Source organism: Medicago sativa, chromosome 4 (assembly GCF_051527215.1).
Source record: "Medicago sativa cultivar Bolivia chromosome 4, Bolivia_mono, whole genome shotgun sequence".
Classification (NCBI taxonomy): Eukaryota; Viridiplantae; Streptophyta; class Magnoliopsida; order Fabales; family Fabaceae; genus Medicago; species Medicago sativa.
This window is the reverse complement of record NC_140752.1, coordinates 93,108,796-93,129,569: the sequence shown is the minus strand read 5'-3', so window position 1 is coordinate 93,129,569 and position 20,774 is coordinate 93,108,796. Positions and strand designations below refer to the sequence as shown.

The 20,774-nt window shown below is 33.9% G+C and overlaps 1 protein-coding gene and 1 long non-coding RNA gene across 2 annotated transcripts; both read left to right on the top strand.

Moving 5' to 3' along the window:
• The first annotated feature begins 685 nt into the window (after positions 1 to 685).
• On the top strand, positions 686 to 2,475 carry LOC146933896 (uncharacterized). Its single transcript, XR_015007600.1, has 4 exons — positions 686 to 819; positions 942 to 1,042; positions 2,157 to 2,260; positions 2,341 to 2,475. It is a non-coding gene; the product is annotated as an uncharacterized LOC146933896 (long non-coding RNA).
• Positions 2,476 to 5,029: 2,554 nt separating this feature from the next.
• LOC146933895 (callose synthase 5-like) lies at positions 5,030 to 19,703 on the top strand. Its single transcript, XM_085705687.1, has 41 exons — positions 5,030 to 5,228; positions 5,381 to 5,481; positions 6,495 to 6,616; positions 6,692 to 6,788; positions 6,895 to 7,008; positions 7,094 to 7,222; positions 7,326 to 7,418; positions 7,524 to 7,615; positions 7,738 to 7,864; positions 8,006 to 8,143; positions 8,239 to 8,315; positions 8,425 to 8,503; positions 8,576 to 8,701; positions 8,789 to 8,903; positions 9,762 to 10,096; positions 10,560 to 10,612; positions 10,714 to 10,774; positions 10,870 to 10,951; positions 11,025 to 11,074; positions 11,165 to 11,251; positions 11,590 to 11,709; positions 11,792 to 12,094; positions 12,164 to 12,324; positions 12,721 to 12,844; positions 12,950 to 13,041; positions 13,159 to 13,276; positions 13,387 to 13,538; positions 14,101 to 14,210; positions 14,297 to 14,422; positions 14,502 to 14,570; positions 14,837 to 15,026; positions 15,143 to 15,254; positions 15,336 to 15,455; positions 15,541 to 15,656; positions 15,733 to 15,816; positions 16,174 to 16,286; positions 16,364 to 16,593; positions 17,095 to 17,892; positions 18,327 to 18,377; positions 18,475 to 18,660; positions 18,948 to 19,703. Exons 1-41 carry the CDS (start codon positions 5,033 to 5,035, stop codon positions 19,176 to 19,178), a joined length of 5,880 nt encoding a protein of 1,959 aa, XP_085561813.1. The 5' UTR covers positions 5,030 to 5,032; the 3' UTR covers positions 19,179 to 19,703.
• The last annotated feature ends 1,071 nt before the right edge of the window (positions 19,704 to 20,774 follow it).

The following is a 20,774-nucleotide window of genomic DNA, read 5'->3' as shown; positions in this document are numbered from 1 at the left end:
ATCGATTTCATTTTGCTTGTCAATGGATCAACCCAAACCTATTGGCTGTTTGTGTGGCCTTTTGGTGTTGATGCAGGGGTATGCATGTGTGTTATTAATTGTATATCCTTGCATCATTACTCTTTGGGTTGTTTATTTTGTTTTTGGGTGGTTTTTTAAAGGGGTTTTTGTTCGAGCATGGTGATTGAATGGCAACCGATTTCCCCTTCATTGTATTTTTTACTCCACCCGGGCTTGTTAGTGCTTCTCGCACGGGCTCGTCGGTTAATAAATTATGCCGTTTCAAAAAAAAATTATGGTATAATAAAAAAATTATAACAATTTTATATTTTTTGGTACAATATTTTTTAATAAATAGAGAAAAATAGAATATATGTGATTCTATTATATGATGCCATTAAACTAACTCTTATAAATAAGAAAATGAATGATAACTGTTTTTTTTTTTAAGGAATGAAAAGTGTTAGTTAGTTAGTTAATAATAAAAATCTGATAAGTGTACCCGCGCTCACACACTCTCTCTCTTTTTGTTCTTTCCATTTTCTTTTTCCGATCAATCTTTTTCTTGATTACTTCCTCTTCCTCATCAATTCTCTTTCATCTTCCATTCACATTCCTTCAATCGAGACTTCGATCCTCCATCATCTGAAATCCACTACCGCATTTTGATTCTTTAATTTTCCACGCCAAAACTAAAGAAATGTATATAAAAAATGTCGAATCACAATGAAGTCTTGCCTTCTTCACCGGCTTCAATCTCACCAATTCTCAGAGTCGCCAGCGAGATTGAAACAGAGCGTCCTAAAGTCGCATATCTTTGTATGTATTACACATATTCATGATTTCACCATTTCAATTTAAGGATTGTTAATTTTTATTGAATTATTATAATATTTGCAATTAAGTCTTGTAGCTGCTTTTGTGAAAACGAAATTATGCAGGTAGGTTTTACGCATCCGAGAAAGCGCACAAGCTGGATCCAAATTCCAATGGGCGTGGTGTTGGGCAGTTTAAGACGTTGCTGCTGCAATGACTGGAGAGGGTAACTTTCGTTTTCTTTTTAATTTCAAACTGATTTTTAAGTTTAGAGAGGCAACATTTTGAATGCATTGACTGGAGAGTTCAGTTCTGTTTTGTTGATGCAAGATGTTACTATTTATTAACTTAGTTTACATAATTATTCAATAAGAATTGAGATCAAAAACAAATTAATATGTATGGATTTTAAATGTTTAACTAACTCTTTAGCCATGTCAACTAACTTTATCAAAAATATATTCAGAGTACTTTATTTAAATGTTTGTTTAAGTAACTTTTTAGTTTACCAAATTTGTCTATAGTCCACATGTATGTGTGGATTGTAGAATAGAGATTCACTTACTCCACGCATCTTATCTTATATCTTATTCTTATATAAGCAAGTTTCATTATAGTTTTTTATTTTTTATTTTATGGTCATTATAGTTACCTGTGCTTTTATTAATAATAAAACCGCCAATTTTTTTAATGTTTAGTTGCACTTCAATTTGATCTTTTAGGGTATTATAGCTGTGGAATTTGGATTCATAAGTTTTTGTTTTTGAAGCATTCTCTTGGTAAATTATAATTATTCAAGTTGGAATGTTCCAAAGTACCGATATCTTGTTTCTTTAATTAGCTAGATCCCTTTGTTAACTGGTACGTACACACGAGTCTTAGTTGTCAATGACTTGGGTCAACTTGACAATGTCAAAAGAGTAACGAGAAATGAACATTCATAAGTGGTGTGTGGTATTCTTATTTGGATACACTATCACGCACCTGAATTTAAACTTATAAACTATTGTTGTTAAAAATTGGATGGTCGTCTAATGATAGAATGACATAATTATGCATACACGGAATGCTAAATTCACACAATTTGAACTCGAACTGAAAGGACTGGTATCTCAAGATTGTGATAGGAAAATGTTTGGTATATACAACTTGAGAAAGAGATACGTGTAGAGATTGATGTGATATAGAGATATAGCTAGAGCTTGTTTGGTAGTATTTACATTTTCTTGATTTTTTTTTTTTTTAAAATATTTCAAATTGGAAAGTGAGTTAGTAAAGAACAGCAGCTATTATGTATTTATACATAGTTAAATTTGCATAATTTGTGGAGCACTTTTCAGGACAATGCAACTAGCCGTGCCTCTCGAGCTGAGAAGACAGATGCGAGGGAAATCCAGGCTTATATCAGAGCTCTTGAGCAAGCGGATCAGCTAGTAGCAGAGAGGTAGATACCAAATGCAGATATAATATATCAACAATTAATATATCAAATATACTTATTACTAATTTCCTTTGAGGTGCTAGGTCATTGTGGTCTGAAATATTCTGTACGGGGATCCAGCTAGCTCAACAGATCTAGAGCTTACCAGGCTGCTGAAATGCTACATGAAGTGCTTTGTGCCGTTAAGAAAGGTCGAAAACGAAAGAATTAGCTTCCTGAGGTTAGTCTCTATTCATACATCGTTTCACTTTTTGATTTGCTTTTTTAATAACCTTTCAAATATTCAAATCTGGAGGAATTGTTTGTGTTTGCAGGTTATCGCGGCTGCTAGAGATGTCTATGAAAATATGGAGATATATACACCTTGACGTGCCTTGAGGCTTGAAGTATACTTTTCAAATTTAATTTTTTTATTTTGCTCTCTGAAGTGTTTTGTGCTTATTGAATGTAAGTTTACAAAATAAAACTCTTACCATTTAGTTGACATTTCTTAGACGAATGTAATAGAAAAGCATAATAACACGTAATTCTTTTGTGCAATTTAATGTTTGCTTGATATGAACACTGATGCATGCTCATATAAATGATTTGAATGTTCATCAAGTTTCAATGGAAGTGGAAATTTGGTGCTCCTAGCTTTTTTAATTTTGAGGAGTAAGTGTGGGTCTGGTAAGAGTAGCTTCGTTAATTTGTAAATGGCCCTCACGTTTGATATTTTTTAAGTACTGGTAATTACTTTTAGAGATAACTAGTATTGTCCAGAGGATGCATGGAAAATGATTTGAGGTTATTATGTATTTTTTTCTCTCCGTAAACAAAATGTATTTTTTTTGTCCTATCACAAAAGTTATGTTGGCATTAATTAGTGAATGGATATACTATATACTGGAATGCCACGCATGCTAAAGATTTAAATGAATTAAGACAGACATAACTGTAAATTTGCAGCTAATGTTGGTAAATAGTAACTCAATGAGCACACGTAAAATTGTGACAACTGACTTGGCACCCTAATCTAATATTTCATTTTTTATATAAATAGTGAACAATTAAAATTGAACAAACCCTATACAAACTCCTAGATGATTCTTAAACTATAAATTAAAAATAAATAGTCTATCAATTCTAACTCAACTGCTAAAAATGTCAAAATTATGGGGTACATGTCGTGATCTTGACTTAACTTAATTGTAGTAAAATTATTAGGTCTCATTTCTAGAATTCAAATCATATGTGTTTCATCTAAAGGGAGGATTTAGGCTTGTATGAGTGTTAGATCATTGATACTAATATAATTGATGGTTAGATCATACTTATGAGTGAAAACCAAACTATAAGTGACAATATATTGTTAACCCACCGTAATTAAGATTTGTATCAATAAGCATTTTAAGGTATTCCAACAACTTAGGTCTTTTGAATCCGCTATAAGATCAATACTTAAGTCGATAATATGAGACCTGGTTTTTCTTTTTTTCTTTCTAGGATTGGCTTATCATCCAAATAAGCTGCTATAGAAATCAAATTCAAATCCTTTTTAGGGAGAATCATGTTTTGAAATATTCCAAAAAAAAAATATTAGTGAGAACATGATATTTTTTTAAAAAAAAGATGCTTTTATCATTTTATAAATAAGAGGTGTATTAATACACTGTGGTACATCAAAATAAGTAACAAAACTAGCTATACTGGCTACTCCTGTTAATGCATGAACGACCTTATTTATTTGTCTTTGACTAATGGTGCCAACATAATATTATTGAGCCTAAAAAGTACTTATATATGTTTTTCATTTATTTTACAATATTTTATATACCACAAAATAAATAGAATTATGTTCCTATTTTTTTATACTTCAAACATGTGCATTGCTTAATTATCTTTGGTCAAGGATATCTCATTTCATTAAGGAAAAAATTCATTTTGTCTTATAAGTGTAACCTGGTTGACATGTGCAAATACATATGTATGACCTCAGTTTAAACTTTTTCCACCTTTTCACACTTAAAGTGTATGAGTTCAATATATAGGTTTCCTCACCAAAAAATAAGTCAATTTAATTTTGTTTGTAAATAAATCAACCCAAATCATTATATTATTACGATATAATAAATAATTTTTTTGGTAATTTTTTTTATTATAATAATGTAAATTAATTTTACACTAAAGTTGAATAAAAAAAATAGAAAGATGGGTTTGTATTAGATGAAGCCATTAATTAAAGTGTTATGAATAAGGAAATGAATGAAAAGTGTATATAGTTAGTTACACCCGCGCTCACACACTCTCATTCTTTCTCTTCGTGTTTTCGTACCCTTCTCCTCCGGAAACGGTGTTCTTCCAGTGATTCTCATCACTCTCACCTTTCTTTCCATCTTCTTTCTCTCTCTCTCTCTGTCTCTCACAGATCAATCTTATTCATTTCTTCTTCTTCTTCTTCCACATCACTTCTATTCAATTTTCTTTTCACATTCACAATGTTGATTCATCTCAACAATTTTCAACATTGATTTCTTCTGATCAACGAACGATGATTCTGCACGCTGTTCACAATCCGAAATCCACTTCCGCATTTTGATCGTTTAATTTTCCGCGCCAAAAACAGTTACGTTAATTTTCCACATTTCGATTCTTTAATCTTCTTCTTCTTCTTCATATTTTTTGGATTTATTCATTGATATCCGAGTTTCGAACTATTAACTCTTAACCGTTTTCTGAACTGTTTTCTTTGTTCGATGATTGAATGTATGCAGATTATAAGGTGAAATTGAAAAAATGTCGAATCAAAATGTGGATTCGCCGAGAGGTCAATCGATGCAGATGAGGAGGGCGACATCGAGAGGCGCGGCGACGACGTTCTCGATGGAGGTGTTCGACAACGAAGTTGTGCCTGCGTCACTCGCTTCAATCTCGCCTATTCTCAGAGTCGCTAACGAGATCGAAACAGAGCGTCCTCGAGTTGCGTATCTATGTATGTATCATGCATATTCATGATGAATTAACCATTTCAATTAAGGCTCGCTAATTATTAATTAATTTATAATAATAATAATAATAATAATCTTTGTAATTCAGTTGTAACTGATTTGTTAATTTGTTGGTTGTTAAAATGGAATAATGCAGGTAGATTTTATGCATTCGAGAAAGCGCACAGGTTGGATCAGAGTTCCAGTGGCCGTGGTGTTAGGCAGTTTAAGACCTTGTTGCTGCAACGATTGGAGAGGGTATGTTTCGTTTCTAATTCAGTTTTGCATTTGTAATGTTCATGCAAAATGACCATGCTACTATAATCAACAAACTTTGCTTAACCGAATCATGTAATAGCTAGGTGCTAATTATTATTTTTGGTAAATAGCTAGGTATTAATTCTAAAACATTCTAATTTTGTGTAAGTTGAAGTTAGTATTTATTTGTACATCAATTTTTTAGGTTAATGAATTGAATTCTAATTCTTTGCGCTATATGTTTCCGTATCCACATAGTTAGCCACATGATTAGCCAACAACTATTGATGTGGTTCACTACGGAGAAATATGCTACCACCGGGGTATCATAATTCCTTAATTGTCAAGTAAATTTGATATATCAAGTGATAACAAGAGATGAATCTTAGTGTATATGTCCACTTCTAATAAGTAATGTGCGTAATAAGTAATGTGTGTGATATTCTTATTTGGTCATACAATTATGAACAATAACTTTATTAATGAGAACTCATATTAGTATCCTTGACATAAGCTATCCATATTAAAAAATTAAGAAATATTATTTGAACAACTAAAAATTGACAATATATTCGATATCACATATAAATGTACAATTTATAACTATTGATTTGATTAAGAAAAAAAGAAAAAAAAACCAACAAAAAAATTATATATATAAACCATATATAAATACATAGTTGAACAACTAAATTATTGTCCAAATATTAAAAATTGGATGGTCTTATGATAAAAGGACCTTTTCCTCGGTTTTTTATTTGAAACTCACGTTCCATTTTCCTTGCTGTCGTCCTCCCTCCGAAGCCATTTCTTTCTCCCCGTTTCCCCCCATAACTCAGAAATGGATTCATCCAATATTCTTATTGGAACAGATTATGGTATTCCTAAGCATATTAAGAAATCATTTGCTCCCTTCCCCTTTTAGTAACTGATATTACCTTTTCATTAACAAAATATTCTTTTCAAATTTGGAAAGTGAGTTAAACTTGCATAATTTGTGGAACACTTACCAGGACAATGCAACTAGTCTTGCCTCTCGGGTTAAGAAGACAGATGCAAGGGAAATCCAGGCTTATTATCAACAATATTATGAACAATATGTCAGAGCTCTTGACCAAGCGGATCAGGCAGACAGGTAAATACTAAATACAATGTTTCTCTAATTTCCTATGTGTTGTAGCAGATTCTGTACATTGAAATCTTTTTACAGGACCCAGCTCAGTAAAGCTTACCAGACTGCAGGGGTGCTCTTTGAAGTGCTTTGTGCCGTTAATAAGACTGAGAAGGTCGAAGAAGTAGCTCCTGAGGTTAGTCTCCATTCATATAATTTCACTTTTTATTTTGCTCAAAAAATTAAATTAAATTTTTAATCTTTCAAATATTTAAATCTGGAGGCATTGTTTGTGTTTACAGATTATCGCCGCTGCTAGAGATGTCCAGGAAAACCTGGAGATTTATGCACATTCATATAATATTCTTCCTCTAGATGCTGCTGGTGCTTCTCTGCCCATTATGCAGTTTGAAGAGGTGTTTTTGAGTGACTAATGTTAAATCCTTGTGTTTCTTTAACTTGGCATAGTACTGAGTTTGAACTGCTTTCTTTTGCTATTAGATTAAGGCTGCTGTTTCTGCGCTCTGGAACACTCGTGGCTTGAACTGGCCTGGCTCATTTGAGCAACAGAGGCAGAGAACCGGAGATTTGGACATCCTTGATTGGCTTAGAGCAATATTTGGCTTCCAGGTATGTATTTCGTACACAGAATATGGTAGAAAAGATTTATTGTTGACCAAATTTTTGTATGGCCTCCTTCAATTGTTTATGTATTTGGTTTATTTGAGTACAGAAGGACAATGTGAGGAATCAAAGAGAGCATTTGATTCTGCTTATTGCTAACTCGCATATAAGGCTACACCCTAAACCCGAGCCTTTTAACAAGGCATGTATCTGTTTCACACTTTCTCAGTTTCAGGCAAAAAAACACTAGTCGGTAATTGAATTCACAAGTTTTTTCTCTGCTTTCCTTTTGATTTTATCATTCCAGCTCGATGATCGTGCTGTTGATTCTGTGATGAAAGACCTTTTTAAGAATTACAAAACGTGGTGCAAATTCTTGGGACGGAAGCATAGTTTGCGGTGAGATATAACTATATCAGCATCAACGAACATTTGCGCTTTTATGTTTTGCCTTATGAATTAAAAGAATAAAATCTGAAATTGTTTATGGTTAAAAGTGTTTTTGTTGTTCTTTTACACAGACTGCCTCAAGGTCAACCAGACATACAGCAGAGGAAGTTGCTTTATATGGGATTGTATCTTCTCATTTGGGGTGAAGCGTCAAATGTTAGATTCATGCCAGAGTGTCTATGCTATATATTTCACAATGTGAGTACAAATATACCACATGTTTCACTATATCTTGTGCCACAATGTCTCCACAATTGTAACATAATGGTCTTCTCTTTAATCTTTTTAAATTTATTAGTGATTTGCACATTTTCTAATAATGGCCAAGTATGACATCAGATGGCATATGAACTGCATGGTTTATTGGCTGGAAATGTCAGCATTGTCACTGGTGAAAATATCAAGCCTTCTTATGGTGGAGATGACGAGGCATTCCTACGAAAGGTTATCACACCCCTATACCGAGTAATTGAGAAGGTGTGATTTTATCTTTGGTCATTGTTGAATATCTCAGGTGCCTATGTTCCCTGTAAAGATTTGCAAAATTGTAACATCCATGTTGATCATTCCAGGAATCTAAGAAAAGCAGAAATGGAATGGCTTCACACTCAGCATGGTGCAACTATGATGATCTAAATGAGTATTTTTGGTTTGTTTTCCTTCAAAATTTTATTACTAAAATTAACTTGGTTTGTTTCATTTCATCATTCATTACTTGACTGTTTTTGTTGTTGTTGTTGTTGTTGTTGTTGTTGCAGGTCACTTGATTGCTTTTCTCTTGGATGGCCTATGCGTGATGATGGTGATTTTTTTAAATCCACAAGTGATATGACACAGGTTACATTTTAAGAAGTTACTGGATTGATACAAAATGCTTTATTTTTGGCATTTATATAAATTCCATATCAGGGAAGAAAGGGTGCATCAAGAAAATCTGGGAAACTTGGAAAATCAAATTTTATTGAAACACGGACATTTTGGCACATCTTCCGCAGTTTTGATCGTCTCTGGACCTTTTTTTTACTGGGTTTGCAGGTATTTGTGTTAAAAAAAAGAGACATGCTTTAAGTCATTATTCCCCCTTATTGTGTTTATGACAAGTCTTGAGAATTCTCATTACAGGTGATGTTCATTATTGCATGGGATGGGATTTCACTGATGGATATCTTTCAGAAGGATGTTTTATATAAACTGTCTAGTATATTCATCACAGCATCCATTCTGCGCTTACTTCAAAGTATGAAACATTCACTAAAGTGCTTTTGTTAAACTTATCAGAGTCACTCAGAACAAAAAAATTATATTAATGGTCTGGACGTCTGGTTATCCTATTTCTGTTACTTCCTCCGGTCTTATTTATAAGAAACAATTGACTTTTTAGTTTCATTGAATAATTAATGTATCCGGTTTAGAATTTTTTAGAATTTCACAAGTCATCATGTGGGAAATACGAACCTCACAAGTCATACGAGAAGCTGGATTAGGACTAGATTTTACTTAATTGTTTGACAAGTTCCAACGGAATTCGAGTGTTTAATTTAATGACGCATTGTTATCAGAGTTCTTTCTCTCCCTCTATTCACTGTTGTGGTTTTATGCATGTTATGTGCATATGATTTGCTCCTAACATATCATTCGTATTAATTTTGAAGTAATTTTATCAGAAAAAAAGTTTTGGAAGGACAATTTATATAAGATCAATCGGCTTTTTACCTTAAGGTTTTACTTGCCATGTATTATTTGGTGATCAATCAATTAATTATACGGTTTTATGTATTATAATGTTTCTAGCTGAAAAGTAAGGATAAGCTATTATTTTTAATAATACTTTGCTTTTTCTTTTTGATGTGTTTTTAATATATTTTTAATATATATATTGGTCAAGTAGCCTAGTGGCTAGAAATTTACCTCTTAAGGTGAATAAGTGGGGTGCCCGGTGTTCGAACCCGGCCTCTGCATATATTATGCAATGTCCCTACCAACTGAGCTTAGCGCACGGGGACTGAAGTATGTATATATTACTGTCCTGTTTGTGTTTTTCTTGCTTGTTCCTATATATTTGCTTTAATTTCTGTTACTCCTTGTATTTATTTAGGTATCTTGGACCTAGTCCTGAACTTTCCAGGCTATCATCGATGGAAATTCAGCGATGTGCTAAGAAATATTCTTAAAGTCATTGTCTGCTTTATATGGGTTATCATTCTTCCACTCTTTTATGTACAATCTTTCAAGGGTGCACCTCAGGGCCTCAAGGAGCTGCTTGTTTTTTTCAAACAAATAAAAGGCATCCCACCATTGTACATGCTGGCAGTTGCATTGTATATGCTACCAAATTTATTAGCAGCTGCTCTCTTTCTTTTCCCAATGCTAAGGCGTTGGATTGAAAACTCAGATTGGCACATAGTTAGGTTATTCTTATGGTGGTCTCAGGTAGTCATGTTTTCTGTTCTCTTGAACATTTAAGTATTTCTCTTCTTGGTTTAAAATGGAACTATTTTGTTGGTGATAAGTGGTTTTCAACGTAATTGCTGGTTATTTTGGAAGTAGTGCAAATTGACACCTGGGCTAGAATTCTGTGGGTGACAGGATTTTTTTTCGCTTGTTTTCTTTAAATGGAAGGAAAAGACATAATATCTCTCTCATGTTAAGAGCATGTAAATATAGCTAATATTAATGAGGACTATTGTAGCGAGAACAATCCTTGAAGATCGATAAACCTGCAATTATTTGTTAATACGCACTGCATACATATATTTACACACATAGAATAATATGAGTTATTGACTGTTTGTCTATTAAAGACCTCTGTTTGCTTTAATATGTCTACTTTTTCTCTCTCAATGATTTGGGTGTCATCCGTCCATTAACTAACTGATCATATCTCTCCATGTAGCCAAGAATATATGTTGGAAGAGGAATGCATGAAAGTCAATATGCTCTCCTAAAGTAGGATTCACACAGCACTGTTCCTGAAGTAATTTATGCCAGTTTTCCCTTGTTTATATTATGAAAAGTGTTTCACCATCTATACTCTTTCATGAATTCAGGTATACTATTTTCTGGGTGTTGCTTTTGGCTTCAAAATTTTTATTCAGCTTTTATGTCCAGGTAAAGTATTATATATGCAATCATTGTTACTTACATAACAAGCTAGCCTTGTGAAGTTATTGGGCCTCTTTTTTAAGTGTTGCATTTATTTTCAGATAAAACCTCTAGTTAAGCCAACCAAGGACATAATGAGCATTCAACATGTTGATTATGCTTGGCATGAGTTTTTCCCCAATGGTAATTTCTTCTTCTTTTTTCCAAAGACTTTGCAACTTGTGGTTATTGATCAAATATTTTCTACTCGATGCAGCTCAAAACAACTATTGTGCAGTTGGTGCACTTTGGGCTCCTGTACTTATGGTTTGTATGTTATATATCTTGGTTATGTTTACATATATTGATTTTTCACTTGTTCAGATATCTCAGTGTATCATGTCATTTTCAATACAGGTTTATTTCATGGACACTCAAATTTGGTATGCAATCTTCTCAACTTTGTATGGTGGCATTGTTGGAGCCTTTGATCGTCTAGGAGAGGTCTTCATCTGTTTTATCTTATTCTAGATTAATTTGAAATTGATTATCTTCTTGGGTTTTCCTTTTAAAAACTTTGGTCAAATACACACACAAACAGAAACTCAAACATATGCAGTTGAGTTAAGAGATTAGTGGGACCCTTTTGGATACAAAGTATTGGATCATCATTTGCTTATATTTGTATGAAATTTTGAATTCCTCAATTTTTAAAGAACCTTGGACTTCGATTTTCATTTTTCATGGGTACTTCAGATTGGAATGCATTTATAACTTTTAAAAATAGTTTTATACTTCAATTTACAATTGTTTAACAGTCAGTTATCTGTTTTCTTTCACAGATACGCACTCTGAGCATGCTAAGATCACGGTTTCAGTCATTGCCTGGTGTATTCAACACATGCTTGGTTCCTTCTAATAAGAAAAAAGGCAGATTTTTCTTCTCAAAGCAATCTTCTGAGGTTCTTGCTACCACATTTTAATTGTCAAGTAAATTAAGATAAATACTTATTCATACTCATATTAGTTTATGTGCTTGTGTAGAATTCTGCAAGCAGAAGGAGCGAAGCTGCCAAATTTGGCCAATTATGGAATGAAATTATTTGCAGTTTTCGTGAGGAAGATCTCATAAGTGATAGGAAAGACCTCAGAGACAAACCCTTCCGTTTTTTCTCAATCATAACTTCTAGTCTTCCTCCTCTATGTTTTGATTCTCTTTACACAACCTGTTTTAGGACTAAACTATGTTTGCATGACTTCAGGGAGATGGATCTTTTGCTGGTTCCTTACTCGTTGGGTCCTGATCTCAAAATAATTCAGTGGCCACCATTTTTGCTTGCAAGCAAGGTTAGTGGGATTCAATTTTAATATTATGTTTATAAGTGGATCATACAATGACAGTGTCAACCTTTACAGATTCCTGTAGCACTGGATATGGCAACTCAATTTCGAGGGAGGGACTCTGATCTTTGGAGGCGCATATGTGCAGATGAATATATGAAATGTGCTGTAATTGAATGCTATGAATCTTTTAAACAAATTCTACACGATTTGGTGATAGGAGAAACTGAAAAAAGGTATATTGTTTTGGTGTATATTAATTTTAGTTTACATTTCATGCCAAAAGCATTAAGATAGTAGCAACGATTTCTTTTGTGGTACAAATTAGATCCTGTTCTCATAACAATATCCTGCCTAGATCTGTTTTTTTTTAATGGCGATTACACTAATAAATATGTTCTTATTTCTCCACTTTTAATCTATTTATACTTCAAATCTCTTTCGGAGTGATTTGACAACATGTAATAACTAAATGAAAAGGATGAAATGGTTAACCTGCCTGATCAATATTAGTTTGACTCTCATTAATTCAAAATTTTACACTGCATTACAATGGCACTTATAATTGAAGCTATAAGTTTAATTTAAATTGAATCATTATCAGTACTTCTGAATTCGTTATGATGGACCAGGATAATTTCCATCATTGTTAAAGAAGTCGAGAGCAACATGTCAAAGAATACACTTACTATAAATTTCCGGATGGGCTTTTTACCCTCCCTTTGCAAGAAGTTTGTGGAGCTTGTGGAACTCTTAGTGAGTCTTCAGAAGGAAACTAACTATATCTGTAGTTTGTATTCTTGACTTGTTCGTGCTTTTAACCATTCTATTTGGAAACTTGTGCATTCCTTTTTGTCTCAGAAAAATGCAGATCCAACAAAGGGAGGTAGAGTGGTGGTCTTGCTGCAGGACATGTTAGAAGTGGTTACTGATATGATGGTGACTGAAATCAGGTTAGTTTAACACAACGACACTGAACTTGGAATATATCATATATTATTAATATGATGGAGTGGATCGATCTTTCATATTAATATGCTTGCCTTTTATTTTCTTGTCACTTTCATTAGTGAATTGGCAGAACTTCAACAAATTAGTAAGGATACTGGAGAGCAAGTTTTTGCTGGAACTGAGGCAATGCCTGCTATAGCATTCCCTCCTGTGGTTACAGCACATTGGGAGGAACAGGTACTTGCTTAGTATTGTAACTTTAATTTTAATTCGTATTTTTTTAGTTTATATTATTGTTCAACAATCCAAAAGTGTCCATAACAAATGAATTATTTTGATTTTTCCAGTTAAGACGTCTCTATCTACTCTTGACGGTGAAGGAATCAGCCATTGAGGTTCCAACAAATAGTGAAGTACGCAGAAGGATTGCATTCTTTACAAATTCATTGTTCATGGATATGCCTCGTGCTCCCCGCGTTCGTAAAATGCTCTCATTCAGGTTTAGTATAGTTCCTTGATTAACATCTGTGAACTTAATCTGCCCATGTAATCCTTTCTAGAGAATATAAACTGCAGGACCATCACTTTTGTGTGTAAACTAAATGGTGCAAATTAAAAATAAAGCTAATAGAAGCTATATCCATCAGTTTATTTGATTTTTTTTTTCTTCTTTAGATTGTTTCACTCTTCGGGCACTATATCATACGCCTTTTCCAAATCATTAAAAAACATGTATAGGCCCTTCAAAAAAAAAATCATGTATAGGTCTTTTGATCCTCCAATATTTCTCCATCACTCTACGTAGCACGTATATGATTCCATGGTCGATTTCCGTCATGAAATCAAATTGATTTTCTGTTTTAGTGGTTTTATCGTCTTAAATTGATTATTATCTTTTATATATATATATATATATATATATATACACACACACACACACATTTGTTTTGTTATTTATTTTTGTCTGTCGTAGAATTTCTTATGCGTAAGTTTCAAAATGTGATACATCAAGAAACTGTCCTGTGCTTATTATATATAACTTCTTTGCTTCTTCTTTTCAGTGTCCTAACTCCATACTACAGTGAAGAGACCGTGTACTCTAAGAATGACATTGAGGTTGAAAACGAAGATGGTGTGTCAATCATATATTATTTGCAAAAGATCTTCCCTGGTTTGTAACATTTCACACATCATAGCTCTATTGACTGTATAATGATAATATAGAACGGACTGGCTGAAATTTAGTAATTCTGCCAGATGAATGGAATAACTTCATGGAGCGACTTGATTGTAAGAAAGATAGTGAAATATGGGAAAAAGATGAGAATATATTACAACTACGTCACTGGGCCTCATTAAGAGGACAAACTCTTTGCAGGACAGGTATATAATGATTCCCTTTCCCCTCCCCTCTGGCTGCATTTTGGCCGATTGATATTTTTCCTCTTATAAACTATTGTAGTTAGGGGAATGATGTACTACCGGAGGGCGTTAAAGCTCCAGGCATTTCTTGATATGGCTAGTGACAGAGGTAAGACTAAGTTGCTTTTACTGTATGAGAGAGATATTTAGCTGAATGTATAGGTACCATAGAACGCACCAGATTTTTAGTTTTTTGCAAACCCTGGGACCTTACTGTTTTCTTATCTGTACACACCTTTAACAAACATGTCCTTTTTTACCTGAAATCTAGTAGAAAGTCTTTTCCTATTCATCATTATGGCTCAAAAGGGCAGTTAGTTATCTGCCAAGATGATTGCCCCTTTTTTTTCATTTTTTATTTCTGGTTTTGTGCAGAGATCCTCGATGGATATAAAGCTATTACACTTCCATCTGAGGAAGACAAAAAGAGTCATAGGTCCCTATATGCGAATTTAGAGGCTATGGCTGACATGAAATTCACATATGTTGCTACCTGTCAGAACTATGGGAATCAGAAGCGTAGCGGAGACCGCCGTGCTACAGATATCTTGAATTTGATGGTTAAGTATGTTCGTCTGTTGTTAATTTAATTTGTATATATTAAGTCAACATGGATTTGTCTTTTTTAGTTTCCCAAGTCCACTTGATTGAAGAATCTAATTTTTGGTTCTCTATTTATAGCAATCCCTCACTTCGTGTTGCGTATATTGATGAAGTTGAAGAAAGAGAAGGTGGAAAAGTGCAGAAAGTTTATTATTCTGTACTGATCAAAGCGGTGGACAAACGTGACCAAGTAAATGCATATTGTTGTCAGATAAGTAGTTAATTCCTAATGGCTGCCTTAGAAATAATTGATTTTGTATCTTCTCTGAAGGAAATATTTCGAATAAAACTTCCGGGTCCAGCAAAATTAGGAGAAGGGAAGCCGGAAAACCAAAACCATGCAATTATTTTTACTAGAGGGGAAGCTCTTCAGACTATTGACATGAACCAGGTAAAATATATAAAATGAAGCCTTATCAAGTTGATAGTGGATGTCAGTGTAAATTGAAGATGGTGTATTTGAAAATTTCTTATAGGATAATTACTTGGAAGAAGCTTTAAAAATGCGCAATCTTCTGGAAGAATTTAACGAGGATCATGGAGTGCGCCCGCCTACCATACTAGGTGTTCGTGAGCATATCTTTACTGGCAGGTTATGATTTTTTTTCTACCTATGCTAACACTATCAAGTTTAAATTTTATATTACTGAATTTATCACCTGTTACAGTGTCTCTTCCTTGGCTTGGTTTATGTCAAATCAAGAAACTAGCTTTGTCACTATTGGTCAAAGAGTTCTTGCAAGACCATTAAAGTAAGTTTTTGTTTGTTTTATGTTTTTTATTTCTCGGTCGTTCATGCAGTGATTGTTTATCTTATTCAGCCAGCCTTTTCAATTTAAGACTGGTTTCAGAGGCTAGCGTATTCAATTTCAAATCATAGCTGTTTTAGTTTCCCTAACTGATGATTTTTTTTACTTTTCCCCAAGTAGAATGTTCACTTACCACCCTTGCTATTTAATTTTTTCGTGACAATAATCCGTTAACCATTAGAATTTTCTTTTTTCTATCCTCTGTCATTGTCGCGGAAAAAAATTAAAATACATATAATATAATTAAAATACGTGTTTTCTATTTGATGAGCTATGATAAATATATATTTTCAATTGTAGGGTTCGATTCCACTATGGTCATCCAGATGTTTTTGATAGAATTTTCCATTTAACCCGCGGAGGAATCAGCAAGGCTTCTCGTGGCATCAATCTGAGCGAGGATATATTTGCTGGTAATATTCTTGATACATATTTTTGGCAGTGGTATTGGATAGTTATTTCTCTGCATCACGTGCTTTTTCTTATTCAGGATTCAACTCAACACTAAGACGTGGGAATATTACTCATCATGAATATATCCAAGTTGGAAAGGGTAGGGATGTCGGGCTTAATCAAATCTCTCTTTTTGAAGCAAAAGTGGCATGTGGTAATGGAGAGCAGATACTAAGCAGGGATATCTACCGGTTGGGGCATCGATTTGACTTTTTCCGCATGCTATCGTTTTATTTTACAACCGTTGGGTTTTATATCAGCTCAATGGTAATGATCACGCAAAAAATACTGTTATATTTTTTTATGGAAAAGCAATAATTGTTTTAGGAAATTTTGTTGCTAAAATTTATCTAATGGTCTATTAATATAATAATAAGAGTAATGGGTATGAAAATTATTTTTTGATCCGTTAAAATCTAGGATGACCCTCGTACTTGTGAGTTTACCAAGGCTTGTTGATTGAAGTAGCTAGGAGTTTTGTTCTTTTTGTGTAAATCTTGAGATTCAAGTCTTGGGGAAAAAAAATCCTGGGAGAACTTTAGCTCTCTCAAGTTAGTGCATCTAACTTGACTTAGATTAGTCAGGAGCTAAAGTAACTTCCAAATATTGATGGTCTCAAGTAAGAAAGATAACAAACAACACTACGAGTTGACAACTTCTTGATCGAAGCAATATAATTGTCTTGGTTACATTTCTTTCAGATTTTATCTTTTTGTTCTTAACTAGCTGTCTACATCTAGCACTAAAACTTTCTTCTGCCGTTCACAGTTAGTGGTCATGACGGTTTATGCTTTCTTATATGGCAAACTTTACCTGTCATTGAGTGGAGTTGAGGCTGCTATAGTTAAGTTTGCTAGAAGGAAAGGGGATGACCCTTTGAAGGCAGCAATGGCTTCTCAATCTCTTGTTCAAATAGGTCTTCTAATGACTCTGCCCATGATCATGGAAATTGGACTAGAGAGAGGGTTTAGAACTGCTTTAGGTGATCTCATAATAATGCAGCTGCAGCTTGCACCTGTTTTCTTCACTTTCTCACTAGGGACAAAGCTGCACTATTTTGGGCGCACTCTTCTGCATGGAGGGGCAAAGTACAGAGCAACTGGGCGTGGTTTTGTAGTTCGTCATGAGAAGTTTGCAGATAATTACAGGATGTACTCCAGGAGTCACTTTGTAAAGGGGATAGAGTTAGCTTTACTTCTCATATGTTATATGATTTATGGATCAGCAGCTCCTGACTCAACAGCATATGCACTTCTCTCATGCTCAATGTGGTTTTTGGTGTGTTCTTGGTTGTTTAGTCCTTTCCTTTTTAATCCATCGGGATTTGAGTGGCAGAAGATATATGAGGACTGGGAGGATTGGTCAAAATGGATAAGTAGTCGAGGTGGTATTGGTGTTCCTTCAACAAAGAGCTGGGAATCATGGTGGGATGAGGAACAAGAGCATCTGCAGCACACTGGAATTTGGGGGCTGATTTGGGAGATAGTTCTGTCCCTTCGATTCTTTCTATACCAGTATGGGATTGTGTATCATTTACATGTAGCCAGAGGTGACCAGAGCATCATGGTAATTATGCTTGACAAATTTAATTTCACTTCATGTTTTCATGTCAAACTAGAATCTGCATCTCAGGGTTTAACTGCTGTAACATCTATATCCATACTATACTGCAGCATTTTAAGACAGAAGTTCCTTGATTAAAGGGAATTTTATTTAAAAAATATGGGGGAGGGGGAATATTATTATTTATGTAGACGGAGGGGGAGACACTAGGCCATATATTATCCACTTGGGATTCAAACTCAGCCCCTTTAATTTACAGAGCTAGACAGGCACTATTGTGCTATCACCTACAGGATGATAAATAACTGCAATGAGACAGTATCTTGTCCTTATTAATTAACACTTTCCCTAGTAAACTAAAAAGAAATAACAGACATGGGGTGTGTGTGTGTGTGTGTGTGTATAGATAACAGCTTTCTGACATTCGTTTTCTCCAGGTTTATGGTCTGTCCTGGCTAGTCATAGTAGCTGTCATGATCATTTTGAAGGTCAGTTTTCAACGATCAAACTATTCATGAAATAAAACTTTTTTTTATATAACTTTTCGACTAATTGTTGGTGGCATGCTTGCTTCTGAAACTGCAGGTCGTGTCCATGGGTAGAAAGACTTTTAGTGCCGATTTTCAGCTCATGTTTCGTCTCCTCAAGTTGATTCTGTTTATTGGAGCTGTTGTCATTCTAATCTTGATGTTTACTCTATTTAGTTTTACATTTGGAGACATCTTTGCGAGTCTTCTAGCATTTTTACCAACAGGGTGGGCACTTGTACAGGTACTTATCTAACAGCCATTGCCTCTGTTTTGTTAGATATTTCCTTAGTATTTTAGGCCCTCTATGTTTTGCAGTCACTATCCATTGGTTGAATCATTTATCTTTGTTTGCCTAACGTTGAATAGAAAGAAGGTTCATTTATTAAAGCAATGACTAATTAACTGAAATATATTTCTCTATATGAATCTCAGTTCATGCTATTATTAGAGAAGTTTCAATAATGACATATATTTTACTGTAAATGTAAAATTGTTTGTGTCTGATCATCTGGCATTATACATGAGCAGATAGCACAAGCATGTCGGCCGGTAGTAAAAGCCATTGGAATGTGGGGTTCTGTCAAAGCTTTATCAAGAGGGTATGAATACCTTATGGGGGTGGTTATCTTTACACCAGTGGCCATATTAGCTTGGTTTCCGTTTGTTTCGGAATTTCAAACCAGACTGCTATACAATCAAGCATTCAGCAGAGGGCTTCAAATCCAGCGGATTCTCGCCGGTGGCAAGAAGAATAAATAAGACAACTGAATCATTTGCAGCAATACAGTTACGGAAAAAATATGAGATGAGTGTTCATGTATGCACAGAAATTTATAAGCAGTTATGATTCTGTGCAGACTGCGTATTGAGACTGCAGAAGAATTCTTTAATCCCATGTTGGATAGATTCTTGAATATACGATAGATGGTGAACTAGATATTATCCAGCAAACAACACATCTGTCTTTTTTAGGATAAAAAGATAGTAGCTTACGGTAGTTACAAGATTATAGGTTTGAGAGGCAGTGGCATATTTTGACCAAACAAAGAGAGGGGCGGTGGTATGATTGGTCTCAGAGTATGATACACCAGTCGTGGTTCCGGAATTGTGTCTATAAAGATGTAAACCTGTGTCAGGTGGTTCTCATCATTCTTGTTCTCTCTACTCTTAAGTAAATACCACGAGCCAAAGAATTGAATGTAAATATTTGCATAGTTTTGTGTATTAACTTCATTGATTTGCCATTAATTTTGACAAAATGGAGGGACTATTTTTAGTTTTGAATTTTACAATCAGCCAATTTCCTTTAGGCAAATGATGTTCTAATAGAGAAGGATAGAGAGAGAACAAATAATGCTAGTAAATGAGTCTCACCACATAAAAAATGAAATCACCATAAGTGTTGAAAAAGGAGAATGTCAAATATTGTATATATGGTTAGCACTTCTCTAAAGAAGTAAAAATCACAATATTATCAACTATCTAAAAGTCTAAATTACATCAGACTGACATAAAGTGTGCTCATAACTCGATATGAAAATTTTCTATATGGTAAACCCTCAAAACAAATCTCCAAAAATCATAAGGTCATTCGTTTTGAGATGAAATTTTCTACAGTATCATAAGTGATGATTGTGTGTTAACTAAAATAACAGTGGATCTGAAAAACTGAGACAATTATGAGCTTTGAGGTAGTAATTGAAAATCATGATCCATAGACATCTATATTTAATTTTATTTTTTTTAGGAAATCTTTATTTAAAATGGAAGCTGAATAGCCTCTCCAAAATTAGAATGCCGTCGTGTTGGTTATCAAAATACTTTTCCATATTAATTTTTCAAATATATGCAATCTTCACAAGATTTGTTGGTATAAAAGTATGAATATATTCATTCTTTCACGAATCATTCAAACCTTGTATGAAATGTCCCTTTTTTTCAAAGGATCATGTTGTCTAAAGTGAACAATTAAGTATAGAGGATACCATTAATTTTAGAGGGTAAATTGATTAATATAACCTGTTGATAAATAAATCAACAGTTGATATAGTATACGCATAACAAATTGTAGATGGTTAAACTATAATAGTTTTAGAAGAATGCTAGCAACACTCTCTTTTGAACACTCTCCCTAGCACTCACTCTTTTATTGGGTGAAATCAATGTATGTCCCACCACTTTATGTGGGTTCCATTTTCAAAGTGTAGGTCCTACATTGATTTCACCCAATAAAAGAGTGAGTGCTAGAGAGTGCTCAAAAGAGAGTGTTGCTAGCACTCCTCATAGTTTTAATATCGAAAGAAAAAAAAACTATCATTTTATTTTTCCTCAAAATAACACATCTTTTTAATCTCT

Bases quoted from the DNA above. Each gene is read 5' to 3' on its own strand.
- LOC146933895 (XM_085705687.1), top strand. From the start codon at position 5,033: ATGTCGAATCAAAATGTGGATTCGCCGAGAGGTCAATCGATGCAGATG. The intron at 15,027-15,142 runs GTATGTTCGTCT...CTCTATTTATAG, and splicing joins ATCTTGAATTTGATGGTTAA to CAATCCCTCACTTCGTGTTG. The intron at 18,378-18,474 runs GTCAGTTTTCAA...CTGAAACTGCAG, and splicing joins CTGTCATGATCATTTTGAAG to GTCGTGTCCATGGGTAGAAA.